Below are 17,281 nucleotides of genomic sequence, written 5' to 3'. Positions count from 1 at the left end.
TCTGCATCCAATCGATGTCCCACTGTAATCTCTGACAGCCCTCCAGACTATCCACAATACCCCCAACCTTTGTGTCATCAGCAAACTTACTAACCCACCCTTCTACTTCTTCATCCAGGTCATTTATAAAAATCACAAAGAGGAGGAGGTCCCAGAACAGATCCCTGCTGAACACAACTGGCCACCAACCTCCATGTAGAATACAAATCATCTACAACCACCCTTTGCCTTCTGTGGCAAGCCAATTCTGGATCTACAAAGCAAGGTCTCCTTGGATCCCATGTGTCCTTACTTTCTGAAGGAGCCTTACATGGGGATCCTTATCAAATGTCTTACTGAAATCCATATACACCACATCCACTGCTTTACTTTCATCAATGTGTGTTTTGTTACATCCTCAAATAATTCAATCAGGCTTGTAAGGCATGACCTGCCCTTGACAAAGCCATGGTGACTGTTCCTAATCAGATTATGTCTCCAAATGCTCATAAATCCCGCCTTTCAGGATCTTCTCCAACAACTTGCCCACCACTGAGGTCAGACTAACTGGTTTATAATTTCCTGGGTAATCTCTACTCCCTTTCTTGAACAAGGAAACAATATTTGCAACTCTCCAATCCTCTGATGCTTCTCCTGTCCCAATTGATGATGCAAAGATCACTGCAGGAGGCTCAGCAATCTCCTCCCTCGCTTCCCATGGTTGCCTGGGGTACATCTCATCTGGTCCTGGTGACTTATCTAACCTAATGCTTTTTGAAAGTTTCAGCACATCCTCTTTCTTAATGTCTATATGCTCAAGTGTTTCAGTCTGCTGTAAGTCATCCCCACAATTACCAAGGTCCTTTTCCATAGTAAATACAGAAGCAAAGTATTCATCAAGAACCTCTGCTACCTCCTCCAACTCCATAGCCCTCTATTTCACTAAGCTCCAGGTACCTATCCAAAAGTATCTTAAAAGACCCTATCGTATCCGCCTCCATCACCGTTGCCAGCAGCCCATTCCATGCACTCACCACTCTCTGCGTAAAAAAAACTTACCCCTGACATCTCCTCTGTACCTGCTCCCAAGCACCTTAAACTTGTGCTCTCTTGTGGCAGCCATTTCAGCCCTGGGAAAAAGCCTCTGACTATCCACACAATCAATGCCTCTCATCATCTTATACACCTCTATCAGGTCACTTGTCATCCTCCGTCGTTCAACCTGTTTTCATAAGGCACGCTTCCCAAACCAGGCAACATCCTTGTAAATCTCCTCTATACTCTTTCTATGGCTTCCACATCCTTCCTGTAGTGAGGCGACCAGAACTGAGCACAGTACTCCAAGTGGGGTCTGACCAGGGTCCTATATAGCTGCAACATTACCTCTTAACTCCTAAATTCAGTTCCAAGATTGATGAAGGCCAATACACTATGCTGTTTACTATGTTTAAACTCTAACATCCTGAAGGATTTTTAAAAGTGATTTTGATTGTCCCTTGGAAAATCCATCTGAGAACATGGTAAAGGAACAATTATTCTTATTGAAGGGTGAAGTATGTCTTGGGTTCTAAATGGTATATACCTTTTTGTATTTCCAGTGGTCTTCCTGAGAGCATTATGTATTTGAGCTCTATTAGAGTGTGATTCTTTACCTAATGAACATAATTTGAGAGGAACATGTAGATTTCAAAAATAAAGGATAAGAGCAAATGTAGAAAATCATTGTATTTCAGTCAGGGGTGAATCTATGGAACAGTTGCAGTAAAAGAATTTAAAAACATGCACTACACTTAACAAGTTTTAAAAAATATTTAAAAATTATATAATGAACAAATATAAAATACATGATTTAAAATGAATGGGAGTAATGTAAATAAATGATATTTGAAATTGGATTTTGTGTTAAAAGATTATGAAATTTTTTGTTTTTGACATGATGATTGATGCCAAATATGTTGTTGTATAAGTAAGAGGGGTAGGCGTAATAAGTCGTAGCTACAGCCTACTCCCTTTCAGTCTGTTTTAAAGAATGTTTTTTGTTGTAATTTTGTCCTATGAAATCGTTATGATATCGTCATTGTAAATGATGCTTTTAGTTATGTTTGTACTGACCGAAATAAATTAATTTCATTCATTCATTTATTCATTCAATATAAACTCCTTATACTCATGAACCTGGTATAGCACTTTCTTGATGCGTAATTTGCCATTGAAATGTATCCTTCCTTTTCAGCTGTACGTCCAGGTACCCCTGCTTCACCACTCCAAGCTTCTGCAAGTAGTAAGTGCAATTAATGCTTATTTTCAGTTGAAGTTCAAGCCTTTTCTGGGCTTGGAGATGGTGTTCAACTATTCCTTAGAATATAGAACATAGAACACTACAGCACTGTATAGCTTTTTGGCCTCCAATGTTGAACCATCCTTTTTACTCCTCTAAGATCGACATAAGATTGCCCTCATTTTTCTCTCATCTAGATACTTATCGAAGAGTTTCTTAGATGTCCCTTATGTATCTGTTGCTACCACCACCCTGGCATGACATTCCATGCACCCACCTCTCTCTGTGTAAAAAAATTACCTCTGACATCCCCCCTATACTTTCCTCCAATCACCTTACAATTATGCCCCCTTGTATTAGCCATTTTCACCCTGAGAAAATGTCTCTGGTTATCCACTGGATAAAGAAATGGTAACCTTGTCTGGTAGGACAAATTCACCATCTCCGGGGTCAGTCTGGTGAACATTGTGTTCCTTAATTACAAGTATATACTTCCTTTGCTAGAGAGAAAAAATGTGTCCACATTTTGCAGTTTCATAGGTGTTGCCAATTATTCTTTAATCTCTTCTCTAGCTCCAACAACGTGCGGCCTTCCTCAGGCCAGAAACTTTAAGCCGACCACTCCTCTATCTGCATCAAAGCTACAACTGATGCCATGCGCACCATGTAAGTTACCTTTCAAAGAGATGATGTAGCTAATTAAGGCCGACCTCCTGGTATTACTGATATAAAGTGCAGAGGTACCGATAATCTTAAATGCTGAAGGAGGACATACAGTGGATTCTGCTTAACTGGGTCATCAGTTAATTGGGATAGCTGCTTATTTAGGACAACTCTTAAAGAGCAAAACCTCATCGAGAAAATAGCTGGGATTACCTGTATTGATTTGAAACTGTGCTGCTTAATTGGGACAGGAGACTGTTACTGAATAGTATCTAACTAGCGTTAGTTATGTGCTATTAGACACTATGTCATGCTCAGAGTGAGCAGTTTTTAAATGGCATCATTTGCATGTGTTTGTGTTCAAAAAGCAGTGATTTTTGTCACTGATAGTTGGCCAGAAATAAATAATTCAGAACTGTTGTGCACTCTATGGTTTCAAGCATTCAGGCTTGGAAATGCTAGAAGTGACAGGGAATGAAAATAAAATGATTTCACTGCTTCAACAAGTGAGGTACTATGAAGAATTTGAAGGTATCAGCATTCACCTTGAATGTTACAATGAAAATTTAAAATTTGGAGAAAGCATTGTATGAAAGCAGTCCATTATCTACGTTAAGAGCCTGTGCTGATTTTGTTCATTTAGTCAATCAAAAGAACAGCAGTGTACAATGGATAAGTTCCTCTGTTAATAACTATTAGGAACTAATACGCAGTTTTATAGTACTGCAGTAGTATTAGTGGTGCTCTAATTGGTTCTGTGTTTCATTTAACTACATAATTTATTACTCAGTTAAATGGTAGTTTGCCTGTTTTATACTTTTTAAACTATTTCCATGAAAATTTGGATAATTGGGGCAGCTGCTTAGTTGGGCCAAAATGTACTGGTTCCAATTAACCAGAATCCACTAGTATTTATATATACAATGATCTTATGAATGTTTTTGATATCTTTTCAAAGTCTAGCTTTATCTGTCATATACATTAAAAGGCATTGTTTTTGTGACAACGACCATCACAGTCTGAGAACGTTCTGGGGGCAGCCCACAAGCGTTGCCATGCTTCTGCTGTCAACAAAAACAGCTTGCAGCTTGCTAACCCTAACCCATACATCCTTGGAATGTCGGAGGAAACTGGAGCCTTGGGAAGAAAACCATGCAGTCTTGAGGAGAATTTGCAAACTCCTTACAGACAGCAGCAGGAGTTGAACCCGTGTCGCTGGTGCTGTGATGGCTTATGCTAACTGTCTCAAGGTTATCTTGTTATTCATCCAAATGCCTTTAAGAAGATGTTAGCGAGGCTCCTCTTTGAACCTGCAACCTTCTGATGCAGGTAGTCCAGCAGAGCTATTGGCACCACGGTAATGTAGCAGTCAGTGTGATACTAATACAGCTCAGAATGTCAGAGTTCGGTGTTCATTTTATTGTTTGTAAGAAGTTTGTACATCCTTCCTGTAAGCACATGGGTTTCCTCCCAGTGCTCCGGTTTCCTCCCGCAGTCCAAAGATGTACTAGTTAGTAGGTTAATTGATCATTGTAAATTTTCTAGGGTTGCTGGACCATGTGGCTCTTTAGGCTGGAAGGGGCACAACACAAGCAACAATACCAAAACAAGCCCCTTCCTCCCTCTCTCTCTCACATGTGTGCGCGCGCACACACACACACACACACACACACACACACACACACACACACACACACACACACACACACACACACACACACACACACACACACACACACACACACACACACACACACACACACACACACACACACACACACACACACACACACCCACCCACCCACCCACCCAGAGAAGGCCACCTCCAAGGCTTCCTGTCTGTGGCCCTGGACTCTCAAACTCATAGAAAGATATCAAAGATCCTGAAAGATGTCAATGCTGCAGTTGTTCAGTTAAGTCCATCACTCTCTGGATTTGTGCCTTGTAGATGGTGAATAGAATGTGTAGGGGAGGAGGTGAGTACTTCCCCACAGAATACCCACCCCACCTCCCTTCTGCTTTTGTAACTGGCCATACACAAAGTGCTGGAGGAACACAGCAGGTCAGGCAGCACTTATGGAAGTGAATAAACAGTGGATGTTTTGGGCCAAGACCCTTCATCAAGACTAGAAAAGAAGGGAGTTCAAAAAAAGGTGGGTAAAAGGAGAGGGGTACAAACTGTCAAGTGATAGAGACCAGGTAAGGGAGAAGGGGATGAAGCCAGGAGCTGGGGGGGGGGGGGGTAGTGATAGAAGAGGCAGAGGGCTGAGAAGAAGGAATATGTTAGATTGTAAAGATGATGTGAAGGTTTTTTTTTTACACAAAGAGTGGTGGGAGCCTGGAATACACCCCCTGGGATGGTGTTAAAGGCAGATACATTAAATAATTTTAAGAGACATTTAGATAAACATATGAATGTGAGGAAAATGTAACATTTATAACTGTAACTATAACCAAATAATAATATAAATCCTTAAATTAAGTACTATTTTCTGTGTCCCATTACAGGCAGAAAACAGAAAATCGATATCAACCAAAAACCTCCATGGCGATGAGGTATGTTCAGGAATATAAAAGGAATTAAACTGAAATATGTATATTAGTAAACTGGTGTGTGAAAATTGGAAGACTCATAGATATTGAAGAAGATTCTCTAAGGATACAGTAGGACATAGATCACCTAGAAAGTTGGGCAGAGTGCTTGCAGATGGACTTGGATCCAGGCGAATGTAATATGTGGAAGTTCACAGTTACTACGTTAACATCTAGAATAGATGGAGTAACTCACGATGAAGGGTGGAACATGCTTTGCTTGTATCAACGGGAATTCGGATATTTTCTATCATGAGATAATCTTGAAATAGTGATCACCATTAAAAAACAAAGATTGTCTATTTCAGGAAGAATTTAGGTATGCTTTTTTGCCTTCAGAAAGTCATTGGATCTCCCTTCTCCTGGACAGGAAGCAGAGTCATAGAACACTACAATGCAGAAACAGGCCATTCAGCCCATCTAGTCTCTGCTAGCCTGGTCTCACTAGTTCCATCTACCTCCACCCAGACCATAGCTCTCCGTACCTCTCTCATCCGTGTACTTATCCAAACTTCTCTTAAATGTTTTAATTGACTCATATCCACTACTTGCGCTGGCAGCTCGTTCCACTTCTTCTGAGTGAAGAAGTACCCCATAGGTTCCTTTTAAATATTTCACCTTTCACCCTTAACCTACGACCTCTAGTTCTAGTCTCACCTAGCTTCAGTGGAAAAAGCCTGCTTGTATTTACCCCATATATACCTTTCATAATATTGCATACCTCTATAAAATCTCCCTTCATTCTCCTGTGAATAAAGTCTTTAACCATTTTTATGGGAAATGCAGGCAGATTAATAAGCAATGGGGGTGGGGGGGGGAACAGTTGCTGTAAATAGACAAGAAAGTGGACTTGATGTTGCAGTCAGATCTGGAATGACCTTATTCAATGGCAAGATCTGCTCAAGGGACTTAGTTGCCAAAGTCTGCTACAAATTTATATATTCATTCATTTGTTTGTAAGACAGGTGCATGGAACTAACAAGTTTGCTTTTAGAACCATAGAACACTACAGCACAGCAAACAGGCCATTCAGCCCTTCTAATCTGTACTGAAACTTTATTCCGCTAGTGCCATTGACCTGCACCCAGTCCATAACCTTCCAGACCTCTCTCATCCGTGTATCTAACCAATTTTTTTTTAAACTTAAGAGTGAGCCTGCATTTACCATGTCAGGTGGCAGCTTGTTCCACACTCCCACCACTCTCTGAGTGAAGAAGTTCCCGCTAAACCTTTCCCCTTTTCACCCTAAAGCCATGTCCTCTCTCCTGAAGACCCGGCAACATCCTAGTAAATCTTCTCCGCACTCTTTCAATCTTACTGATATATTTCCTATAGTTATGTGACCAGGACTGCACACAATACTCCAAATTTGGCCTCACCAATGTCTTATACAATCTCACCATAACATCCCAACTCCTATACTCAATACTTTGATTTACGAATGCCAGGATACCAAAAGCCTTCTTTACAACCCTGTCTACCTGTGATGCTACTTTAAGGTAATTATGTATCTGAACTCCCACATCCCTTTGTTCCTCCGCATTCCTCAGTGCTCTACCATTTACTGTGTATGTCCTACCTTGATTCGTCCTTCCAAAATGCAACACTTCGCGTTTGTCTGCATTAAATTCCATCTCCATTTTCTGGCCCATTTTTCCAGTTGGTCCAGATCCCTCTGCAAGCTTTGAAAGCCTTCCTCACTGTCCACAACGCCTCCAATCTTAATGTCATCAGCAAACTTGCTGATCCAATTTACCACATTATCATCTAGATCATTGATATAGACAACAAACAACAATGGTCCCAGCACAGATCCCTGAGGCACACCACTAGTCACAGGCCTCCAGTCTGAGAAGCAATCATCCACTACCACTCTCTCTGTTTTCTCCCACACAGGCAATTTCAAATCCAGTTTACAACCTCTCTATGGATACCTAGTGTCTGAACCTTCTGAACTAACCTCCCATGTGGGACCTTGTCAAAGGCCGTACTAAAGTCCATGTAGACAACATCCACAGCTTTTCCTTCATCTACTTTCTTGGTAATTTCCTTGAAAAACTCTGCAAGATTCGTTAAACACGATCTACCATGCACAAAGCCATGCTGACTATTCTTAATCAGCCCTTGGCTGTCCAGATACTTGTATATCCGATCTCTCAGAACACTTTCCAATAATCTACCTACTACTGACGTCAGGCTCACCAGCCTGTAATTACCTGGTTTACTTTTGGAGCCTTTTTTAAACAACGGAACAACATGAGCTACCCTCCAGTCCTCCAGCACCGCACACAGAACACAGAACAATGTAGCACATGAACAGGCCCTGTGGCCCTCACTGTCTGTGTCAACCATAATGTCAAATTAAATTAATTCTATTTGCCTGCACATCCTCTATATTTCTTCATTTCCTGTCTGCACAAATAAGAACATAAGACATAGGAGCAGAATGAGGCCATTCAGCCCATTGAGTCTTCTCTGCCATTCCATCATTGCTGATCCCTGATCCCACCCAACCCCATAATACACTATTATACATTTCCCAACACTATATTCCATCTGCCACTATCTTGCTCATTCTTCCAATTTGTCTAAGTCCTGCTGCAATTGCATTGCTTCCTCAGCACCACCTACCCTTCCATCTATCGTTGTACCATCCACGAACTTTGCCACAAAGCCATCACTTCCATTATCTAAATCATTGACAAACAATGTGAGAAGCAGCGGTCCCAATAATGACCCCTGAGAAACAGCAGCAGCCGACCAGAAAAGGCCCCAATCATTTCACTTGCTGCCTCCTGCCTGTCAGCCATTCCTCTATGTCAGTATCTTTCCTGTAACACCATATGATTTTATCTTGCTAAGTAGCCTCGTGTGGCACCTTATCAAATGCCTTCTGAAAATCCAAGTAAATGATATCCACTGCCTCTCCTTTGTCCATCCTGCTTGTTACTTCCTTGAAGAACTCTAACCGATTACCAGGCAAGATTTCCCTTTACAGGAACCTTGCTGACTTTGACTTAGTCTCCAAGTACCTCGAAACCTCATCCTTAATAATGGACTCCAACACTTTCCCAACCACTGAGGTTAAACTAACTGGTCTATAATTTCCTTTCTTTTGCCTTCCTTCCTTCTTAAAGAGTGGAGTGACATTTGCAATCTTCCAGTCCTTCGGGACCATGCCAGAATCAAGTGATTCTTGAAAGATCATGACAAATGCATCTGTTATCTCTTCAGCAGCCTCTCTCAGGACCTGGGATGTAATCCATCTGGTCCAGGTGACTTATCCTCCTTAAGATCTTTGAGTTTGCCTAGCACTTCTCCCTTCATAATAGCAATGGCACTTACTCCTTCTCCCTGACACCCACAGACCTCTGGCACAGTGCTAGTGTCTTCCAGAGTGAAGACAGATGCAAAGTACTTCTTTAGTTCATCTACTGTTTCTTTGTTCCCCATTGCTACCTCACCAGTCTGCCTTCATATTTCACATTTTCCCTTCTTATAGCTTTTTTAGTAGCCTTTTGTTGGATTTTAAAAGCTTCCCAATTATGCAACTTCCCACTCACTTTTACTCACCTATATGCCCTTTCCTTGGCTTTTGTGCAGTCCTTAACTTCCTTTGTCAGCCACGGTTGCCTAGTCCTACCATTTGAGAACTTCTTCCTTTGTGGGACGTATCTATCCTGCGCCTTGTGGACTATTTCCCGAAACTTCAGCCATCTCTGCTCTGTTGTCATCCCTGCCTGTATCCTTCTCCAATTCACTGGGCAAACTCCTCTCTCATGCTTCTGTAATTCCCTTTATTCCATTGCGATATTGATACATCTGGTTTCTCCTTCTCAAATTGCAGTATGAATTCAATCATATTATGATCACTACCTACTTAGGGGTTCCTTTACGTTAAGTTCACTAATAAGTTCTGGGTTATTACACAACACCCAGTCTAAGATAGCCTTTCCCCAAGTAGGCTCAAGCACAAGCTGCCCTAAAAAGTTATCTTCCCGGCATTCAACAAATTCCCTGTCTTGCAATCTGATAACAGCCTGATTTTCCCAATCTGCTTGCATATTGAAGTCCCCTATTATAATTGTGTTATTACCATTATTACATGCTTTTTTTCAGCACCCTTTTCAATCTTAACCCCACATCTTGGCCACTATTTGGAGGCCTATATATGATTCCCATAGTGTTTTTTTACCCTTGCAATTTCTTAACTCCACCCACAAAGATTCAAAATTCTCTGACCCTATATCACCTCTTTCTAAAGATGTAATTCCATCTCTTACCAACAGAGCCACACGCTGCCTATGCCTTCCTGCCTGTCCTTTCGATACAAAATATCTCCTTTGATGTTAAGCTCCCAACTATGGCCTTCTTTCAGCCACACAACGTCATACCGACCAATCTAATTGCGCCACAAGTTTGTCCACCTTATTCCAAATACTCTGTGCATTTAAATACAACCCCTTCAGTCCTACATTCTTCACTTTTTTTTGAATTTTGATTCTATGGTGAAATTTAACTCTTTATTCTGTCTGCATTTGTACCCAATCATTGGCTTGTCCTTTTTCACCCCTTCTCTTCTCCTCACCTGCCTGTCACCTCCCTCTGGTGCCCTTCCTCCTTTCCATTCTTCCATGGTCCACTCTCCTCACCTATTAGATTCCTTCTTCAGCCCTTTACTTCTTACACCTATCACCTCCCACCTTCTCATTTCATCCCCCACCCACACACCTTCACCCTCACTTGGTCTCACCTATCACCTGCCAGCTTGTACTCCTTTTCCTGCCCCACTTTCTTATTCTGGTCTCTTCCCCCTTTCTTTCCAGTCCTCATGAAGGGTCTCGGCCCAAAACATCAACTGTCTATTCATTTCCATAGATGCTGCCTGACCTGCTGAGTTCCTCCAGCATTTTGTGTGTGTTACTCTTTACTTATCTGTAGTTTTAAAAATTATGCCTGTTGTATTGTTTTCTATATTAAACATCTTTATGAGCATCACTTTAAACTTTTCTCCACCCGCTCACCTCACTATCTCATCCATTTTAACCTAATTTCTACCTCTTTCATCCTCATACTCTCTTCATGCTCACCTGCAGTAGTGATTTTATTGGTTATGATTTATTGTGGTGGCAGGGTGGAGATATGCCTCTACCAATAGAGGTGTAAGGGGCTACTGCCCTGCGCTAGCCTGCAGGTCACCCTTGGGCAAGGTGCAGCACCTGCTTAGCCCCCTGATCAGGGTCACGTGAAGCCAGGGGTGCAGCTGGTGGATAGTTGTATGAGCAGCTAGTGCAGATCACAAGTCCTGGTTATGCAACCACTGACGCCAAGTAGCCAATCTCTGAAGATGGCTGGGCTCACCTGTCTTGTAAAGACACTGTCTAGAAGAAGGCAACAACAAACCACTTCTGTCGATAAATTTACCAAGAGCAATCATGGTCATGAGACCATGATTGCCTACATCATACGACACAGCACATAATGATGATGATGATGTTCTCTTGTTAACAGCAAACCCTTACCACAGATACAAAGACCGCCACTGTTACAGTGAATTAAGTAAGTAAGTAAAATATGAATGAGTAAAATTAGATTTGGCTTTCACAGTCACAACAATGTCCCATTTTGGCAGAAGGCAAAGGGTAGCAATAAAGGGGACCTTTTCTGGTTTGCCTCCAATGACCAGTGGTGTACCACAGGGGCCAGAGGTGAAGACAACTTCTCACGTTGTACGTAAATGATTTGGATGAAGGAATTGTTGGCTTTGTGACCAAATTTAGAAATTTGGTAGGAAGGTAGGTGGAAGGGCAGGATGTGTTGAGGAAGCTGGGCATCTGCAGAAGGACTGAGACAGATCCGCAGAATGGACAAAGAAGTGGCAGATAGAATATCATGTAGAGAAATGCATGGTCATTCACCTGAGCAGAAAGAATAAAGGTATGGATTATTTTGTAAATGGAGAGAAAACTTAAAAATCAGTGGTGTGGAGGGACTTGTGCAGGATTCCCTAAAGTTTAATTTGCAGGTTGAGTCGGTGGTAAGGAAGGCAGATTCAATATTAGCATTCATTTAGAGAATGTTAGAACATAAGAGCAACAATGTAATGCTGAGGTTTTATAAGGAATAGTTCGGACAGCACACAAGGTATTCTGAGCAGTTTTGGAACCCTTACCGAAAAAGAGATGTGCTGGCATTGGAGAGTCCGGAGGAGGTTCATGAGAATTATCCCAGGAATGAAAGTGTTAACATATGAGGAACATTTGATGGCTCTGGGCCTGCACCCACTGGAGTTTGGAAGAATGTGGGTGAGGCTCATTGAAACTTATTGAATATTGAAAGGTCTGGATAAAGTGGATGTGGAGAGGATGTTTCCTGTAGTGTAAGAGGCTAGGACAAGAGAGCACAGCCCCACAATAGAGAGAAATCTATTTAGAACAGTGATGAAGAAAAATTTCTTTAGTCAGAGTGTGATACATCAGTAGAATTCATTGCCACAGATGGCTGAGCAGGTCAAGCCAATGGGTATATTTAAGGTGAAGGTAGATACGTTCTTGTTTAATCAGGGTGATCTTATCATCTTATGCCAACAGCCCCATCATCTCACTGGCAAGGATATTTGTCTCCCTTGGGTTCAGATGTAACCCATCCTTTTTGTACAGGTCATACCTTCCTCAGCAGAGATTCCAATGATCCATAAATCTGAAACCCTGCCCCCTGCACCAGTTCTTCAAGCACTCGTTCAACTGTATATCACCCTATTCCTGCCCTGACTCGCAAATGGTACTGGAAGTAATCCAGAGATTATTACCTTGGAGATCCCGCTCTTTGGCCTCTTCCTTAACTCCCTATAGTCACTGCATAGGACCTCTTACCCTTTTCTATATATGCTATTGGTGCAAATGTGCACCATGATCTCTAACTGTTCACCATCCTTCTTGAGAATATTCTGCAGACTCTCTGAGACATTTTAACCCTTGCATCTGGGAAGCAGCACTCCATCCTTGCATCTCTTTCACAGCCACAGAATCTCCCGACAATATCTCTATCAAGTCTCCTGTCACTATCAATCTACCTGACCTCAGTGTCACTGGCCTGGCTGCCTTCTGCTGTGCCCTGGTAGGTATCTCTCCCCCAGCAGTATCCAGAGGGGTATACTTGTTGTTGAGGAGATTGGCCACAGGGGAACCCTACACTAGCTGCCTTTTCTCCTTACTTTTCCTGGTGGTGACCCATCTACTATCTAAAGTGTCACCCCGAGTGTGACCACCTCAATGAAATTCGCATTTCTGAGCTTTTTGTCCTCCCAGATTGTCCCGAACCTGTTAGTCAGGACCTGAAGCTAGATGCATTTCCTGCAGATGTATCATCAGGAAGACTATTAGGTATCCACAATGACACATTTTACAGGAAGAACATTCTATTGCTTAACTACCATCTTGCTACACTTGTTATACCTTTGGTTCTAATTTCTTAAGCTTAAGTTCTCCATTCAACTAAACGATTTTAAATGACTCAGCACCCTTAGCCTCTGCCTATTCTTGCCAAAGCCTTTTAAGCGAAAGCCAGTCCACTCTAAACACATCTTTCATGAAACATACAGTAAAATATGTCATTTGCTTTAATGACAATCACAGTCTGAGGGTGTGCTGAGGACAGCCTGCAAGTGTCGCTATTCCAGCATAGCATGCCCACAACTTACTAACCCTAAACTGTTCATCTTTGAAACTGGAGCACCTGGAGGAAACCCACGTTGTCACGATGCAAACGTAGAAATTCCTTATAGACAGTGGCAGGAACCATGTTCTTCCCACCACTGGCTCTGTAAAGCGTTAAACTACACTATGCTACTGTGCCAGTTTGCGAACTAAAGTTTGCTGATAGCACAAAGATTAACAGCTTCCTGTACAAAAGCCACCATTAAATTACAAAGATTAATTGAATGGCCAAAACGTGATAAACTTTTCATACGGTCAGTCACTTTGGACTCTTAAAGTGGGAACAGAAAAGGCCCAAAGAGACCTGGGGTGGTCCATATTCAAGATTTATTAAAATGTCATAGGCAGGTGCAGAAATAGATGAAAGTTTAAGAAAAAGAACCAAAATGTTGTGAGGCTGTCCATTGGTTGAGGTCGACCATGGGTGCTGTGTCCCAGCTGTCCACGTGATACACAAGTCTGGGCAGTGTGATATGGAGGCAAGCTGTTGCCTGTGCAGCAGGCTCCACTCTCCATGCATCTGATGAATCCAAAGGAATGGGAGAGACCAATACAGTTTGGCACCAGCAGCATCGTAGGAGTTGCCAGTTAGCATTGAACTCAACATAAGGCTACCTTGAGAACTCCAGCTCCAAAATTTTCCTTAGGGTTTACTCCAGAAGCCTCCTCCATGGCCGCAAGGCAGTGGAGGTTTGAGATCAGAGTTTTCTTTCTCATGAATGAACTGCCAGCCACGGCTGACGAGCCTCATCTGCCTGAAGTGACTGATTTTAAGGTGCCAGTAGCCCACCTTTGACCTTTCTCCTGTCAGTAGAAACAGTTCTGCCAGGCTTATTAGCTAAGCCACAGGTGAATGCCAAGAGATGGACTTGATTGTCAGAGGCTTTTTGAGATGCACACCATTGGGAGCATTCAGTAGGTAGTGGGAGCTTATCACCACTACCGCTCCCCCCACCACCCCTGCCCCGCCGGCCATGACAACCTTAAGGAACCTTCCTCCCTCACCACCATTCAGGGCCCCAGACAGTCCTTCCAGGTGAGGCGACACTTCACCTGTGAGTCGGCTGGTGTGGTATACTGCATCCGGTGCTCCTGGTGCGGCCTTCTATATATTGGTGAGACCCGACGCAGACTGGGAGCCCGTTTCGCTGAACGCCTCCACTCTGTCCGCCAGAGAAAGCAGTATCTCCCAGTGGTCACACATTTTAATTCCACGTCCCACTCCCATTCTGATATGTGAATCCATGGCTTCCTCTACTGTCAAGATGAAACCACACTCAGGTTGGAGGAACAACACCTGATATTCTGTCTGGGTAGCCTCCAACCTGATGGCATGAACATTGATTCCTCTAACTTCTGTTAATGCCCCTCCTCCTCTTCTTACCCCACCCCTTATTTATCTATTAATTAATTATTTCCCCCTTTTTTCCTCTCTCTGTCCTTCTCACAATCACTCCTTGCCTGCTCTCCATCTTCCTCTGCTGCTCCCCTGCCCCTTTCTTTCTCCCTAGGCCTCCCATCCCATGATCCTCTCCTTTCTCCAGCTGAATATCCCTTTTGCCAATCAACTTTCTTAGCTTCATTCCTCCCCCTCCTATCTTCTCCTATCATTAGGATTTCCCCCTCCCCCTCCCCCTTTCAAATCTCTTACTATCTCTTCTTTCAGTTAGTCCTGATGAAGGGTCTTGGCCCGAAAAGTCGACTGAACTTTTTCCTATAGATGCTACCTGACCTGCTGCGTTCTACCAGCATTTTGTGTGTGTTGCTTGAATTTCCAGCATCTGCAGATTTCCTCGTGTTTGCACAACTCTTGTCAATGTTAAGAAATATTCAAGAGCCAGGAGAAAGTGATAACAGAGTGAGAGGACTTATCAAGGATGTGCATAAATACATAATTTTCAGCATGTATTTGCAATGTAAACAGCATTATAAAAATGGTTGGTAGTGTTTACAATACAGTACATTGATGAACTGAAAGATAGAGGTGGATTAGAGAGGTAAACAAGAATGGTTGATCAGATCATAACAGATCAGTTGGAAACGTTGGCAGAGAAATAGCAGATTAAATTAGGTTTATTTGTCACATGTACATTGAAACATCAAAACATACAGCACCCTTCACATCAAATCAAATCAGCAAAGATTGTGGTGGCAGCCCACAGTGTTGCTCCTCTTTGGTCACCTGCATAGCATGCCCACAACTCACTAACTCTAACCTGTACATCTTCAGAATGTGGGAGGCAACCAGGGCATCCAGAGAAAGTACAAACTCCTTACAGTCAGCAGCGGCAATTTAACCCCAGTCTTTGATCACTGACGTTGTTATACAATTACACTGACCACTATGTTACCTGAGATGCCAGGAATCTGATGAAGGGAGATATGATAACAGCATTTAAAATAGACACAGAATTGTAGAATATAGGCCATTTTCAGGCAAATGTACAGTTTAAATCGGTATCATGGCCAGCCTGGATGTCATGAGCTGAAGGGCCTGTTCCCACGTTGTACTCTTTTATCTGTTCTATAACTCAGTTAAATTTTGCAACATCATGGGAAAAGAAAATGTTAGAGTTGCAAAAGGAACAGAAAATGAGATAGAAAGTGGTGGATACACCCCAAATCATCACAGGAAAAGCCCTGTCCACCACTAAGCGTATTTACAAGGAGCACTACCACAATAAAGCAGCGTCCATCATCAAAGACTCAACTGTCCAGGCCATGCTCCCTTCTCACTACTACCATTAGACAGGAGTCTCACACTAGCAGGTTCAGGAACAGTTATTAGCCCTCAGTTATCAGGCTCCTGAACTGGTATGGATGAATTTAGTTATATGCATTCTAGTTTGATTCTGCAACCTACAGACTCATGTTCAAAGTCTCTACACAGTATTATTTTTCATTTGCACAATTTGTCTTCTTTTGCACATTGGTTGTTTGTCAGTCTTTGTTTAAACAGTATTTAGATTTTTGTAGATTTCATTGTATTAGTTTTTTCTCTCTGAAAATGCCTACACGAAAATGAATCTCAATCTATTATATAATAACATTCACGTACTTTGATAATAAATTTATTAGGAACTTTGAATTTTGAAATGCAAATGGTGCAGTCTTGAAATAATAACAGTAAATATTGAAAGTACTCAGCAGGTTTGGCAAAACTGTAGAGGAAGATGATCTTTTTGATGATCTTTCATAGAATAATTCTGATGGGCTTATCACTTTCTTCTACAGGGTTTAGAAGGTTGAAAGTCATACATGCTACATGGAGGAAGAGAACACCTGAAGATCATGGAGAACTGGACACCCTCTTTGGCAGAGAATCCTGGAATTACTCTGAACTCTGCGCAATAATGTTATGAGAAGTTCAACATGCCAACATTACTTGTGGAGTTTCCCCATGGTGATAAAAGGGCACATAATTCAACAAACTGAGACAATGTCATCACAATCTAACACCTTCATTAATTGGGCTATGTTTGATTAGCAGTGGCAATAAAAGGTCTTTCAATTAAGGGTGGCTAGAAATTCTTTAATTTATGAATGCTTAGATCTTTAACTAGTTCCTTAAGGTTGTCATAGGAGGGAAAGATAGTTGGGATAAACTCCCACTACCTATTAAACAATCCCAATGGTGTGCATCTCAAATAGCCTCTGACAACCAAGTTCAGCTCCTGTGTGACTGACTACTAAGCCCAGCGGAACTGCACAGCGGGTTATTGGCTCCTTAGAACCAGTAGCTTTGCGCAGAAGGGGTTTGTCAGCCGTGGTTGGCAGCTCATCTAGGAGCAGAAAACCTCTGCTGCCTTGCAGCTACACCCCCTGATGGGGAAGACTTCAGGAGTCCCTAAACTGAGTTCAACACTGATGGGCTACTCCTGTGATGCCGCTAGTGCCAAACTGTATTGGACTCTGCCATGCTGAGTGGAGAGGGGAAGCCTGCTGTGTGCTCTCCATGTCATACAGCCTTGGCTTACATACTTACAGCTAGCATGCAATACCCACAGTTGACTCGAACAATGGAGGGTCTCAGATATTTAACTTCTGAGCGATA

The 17,281-nt window shown here is 42.3% G+C and overlaps 1 protein-coding gene across 1 annotated transcript in view; it reads left to right on the top strand.

The window, feature by feature from the left end:
• The window catches only part of LOC140731489 (uncharacterized), a 137,357-nt gene extending 120,662 nt beyond the window's left edge, over nt 1-16,695 (top strand). Inside the window, exons 33-37 of the mRNA XM_073052964.1 lie at nt 2,213-2,260; nt 2,831-2,923; nt 5,429-5,476; nt 11,024-11,071; nt 16,462-16,695. Of these exons, the coding sequence (XP_072909065.1) occupies nt 2,213-2,260; nt 2,831-2,923; nt 5,429-5,475 (188 nt within the window). The 3' untranslated portion in view covers nt 5,476; nt 11,024-11,071; nt 16,462-16,695. The remainder of the gene's footprint in view (nt 1-2,212; nt 2,261-2,830; nt 2,924-5,428; nt 5,477-11,023; nt 11,072-16,461) is intronic.
• Nucleotides 16,696-17,281: the final 586 nt, after the last annotated feature.

This window comes from Hemitrygon akajei, chromosome 8 (assembly GCF_048418815.1).
Source record: "Hemitrygon akajei chromosome 8, sHemAka1.3, whole genome shotgun sequence".
Taxonomy (NCBI): Eukaryota; Metazoa; Chordata; class Chondrichthyes; order Myliobatiformes; family Dasyatidae; genus Hemitrygon; species Hemitrygon akajei.
This window is presented reverse-complemented; position numbering and strand designations above follow the sequence as displayed.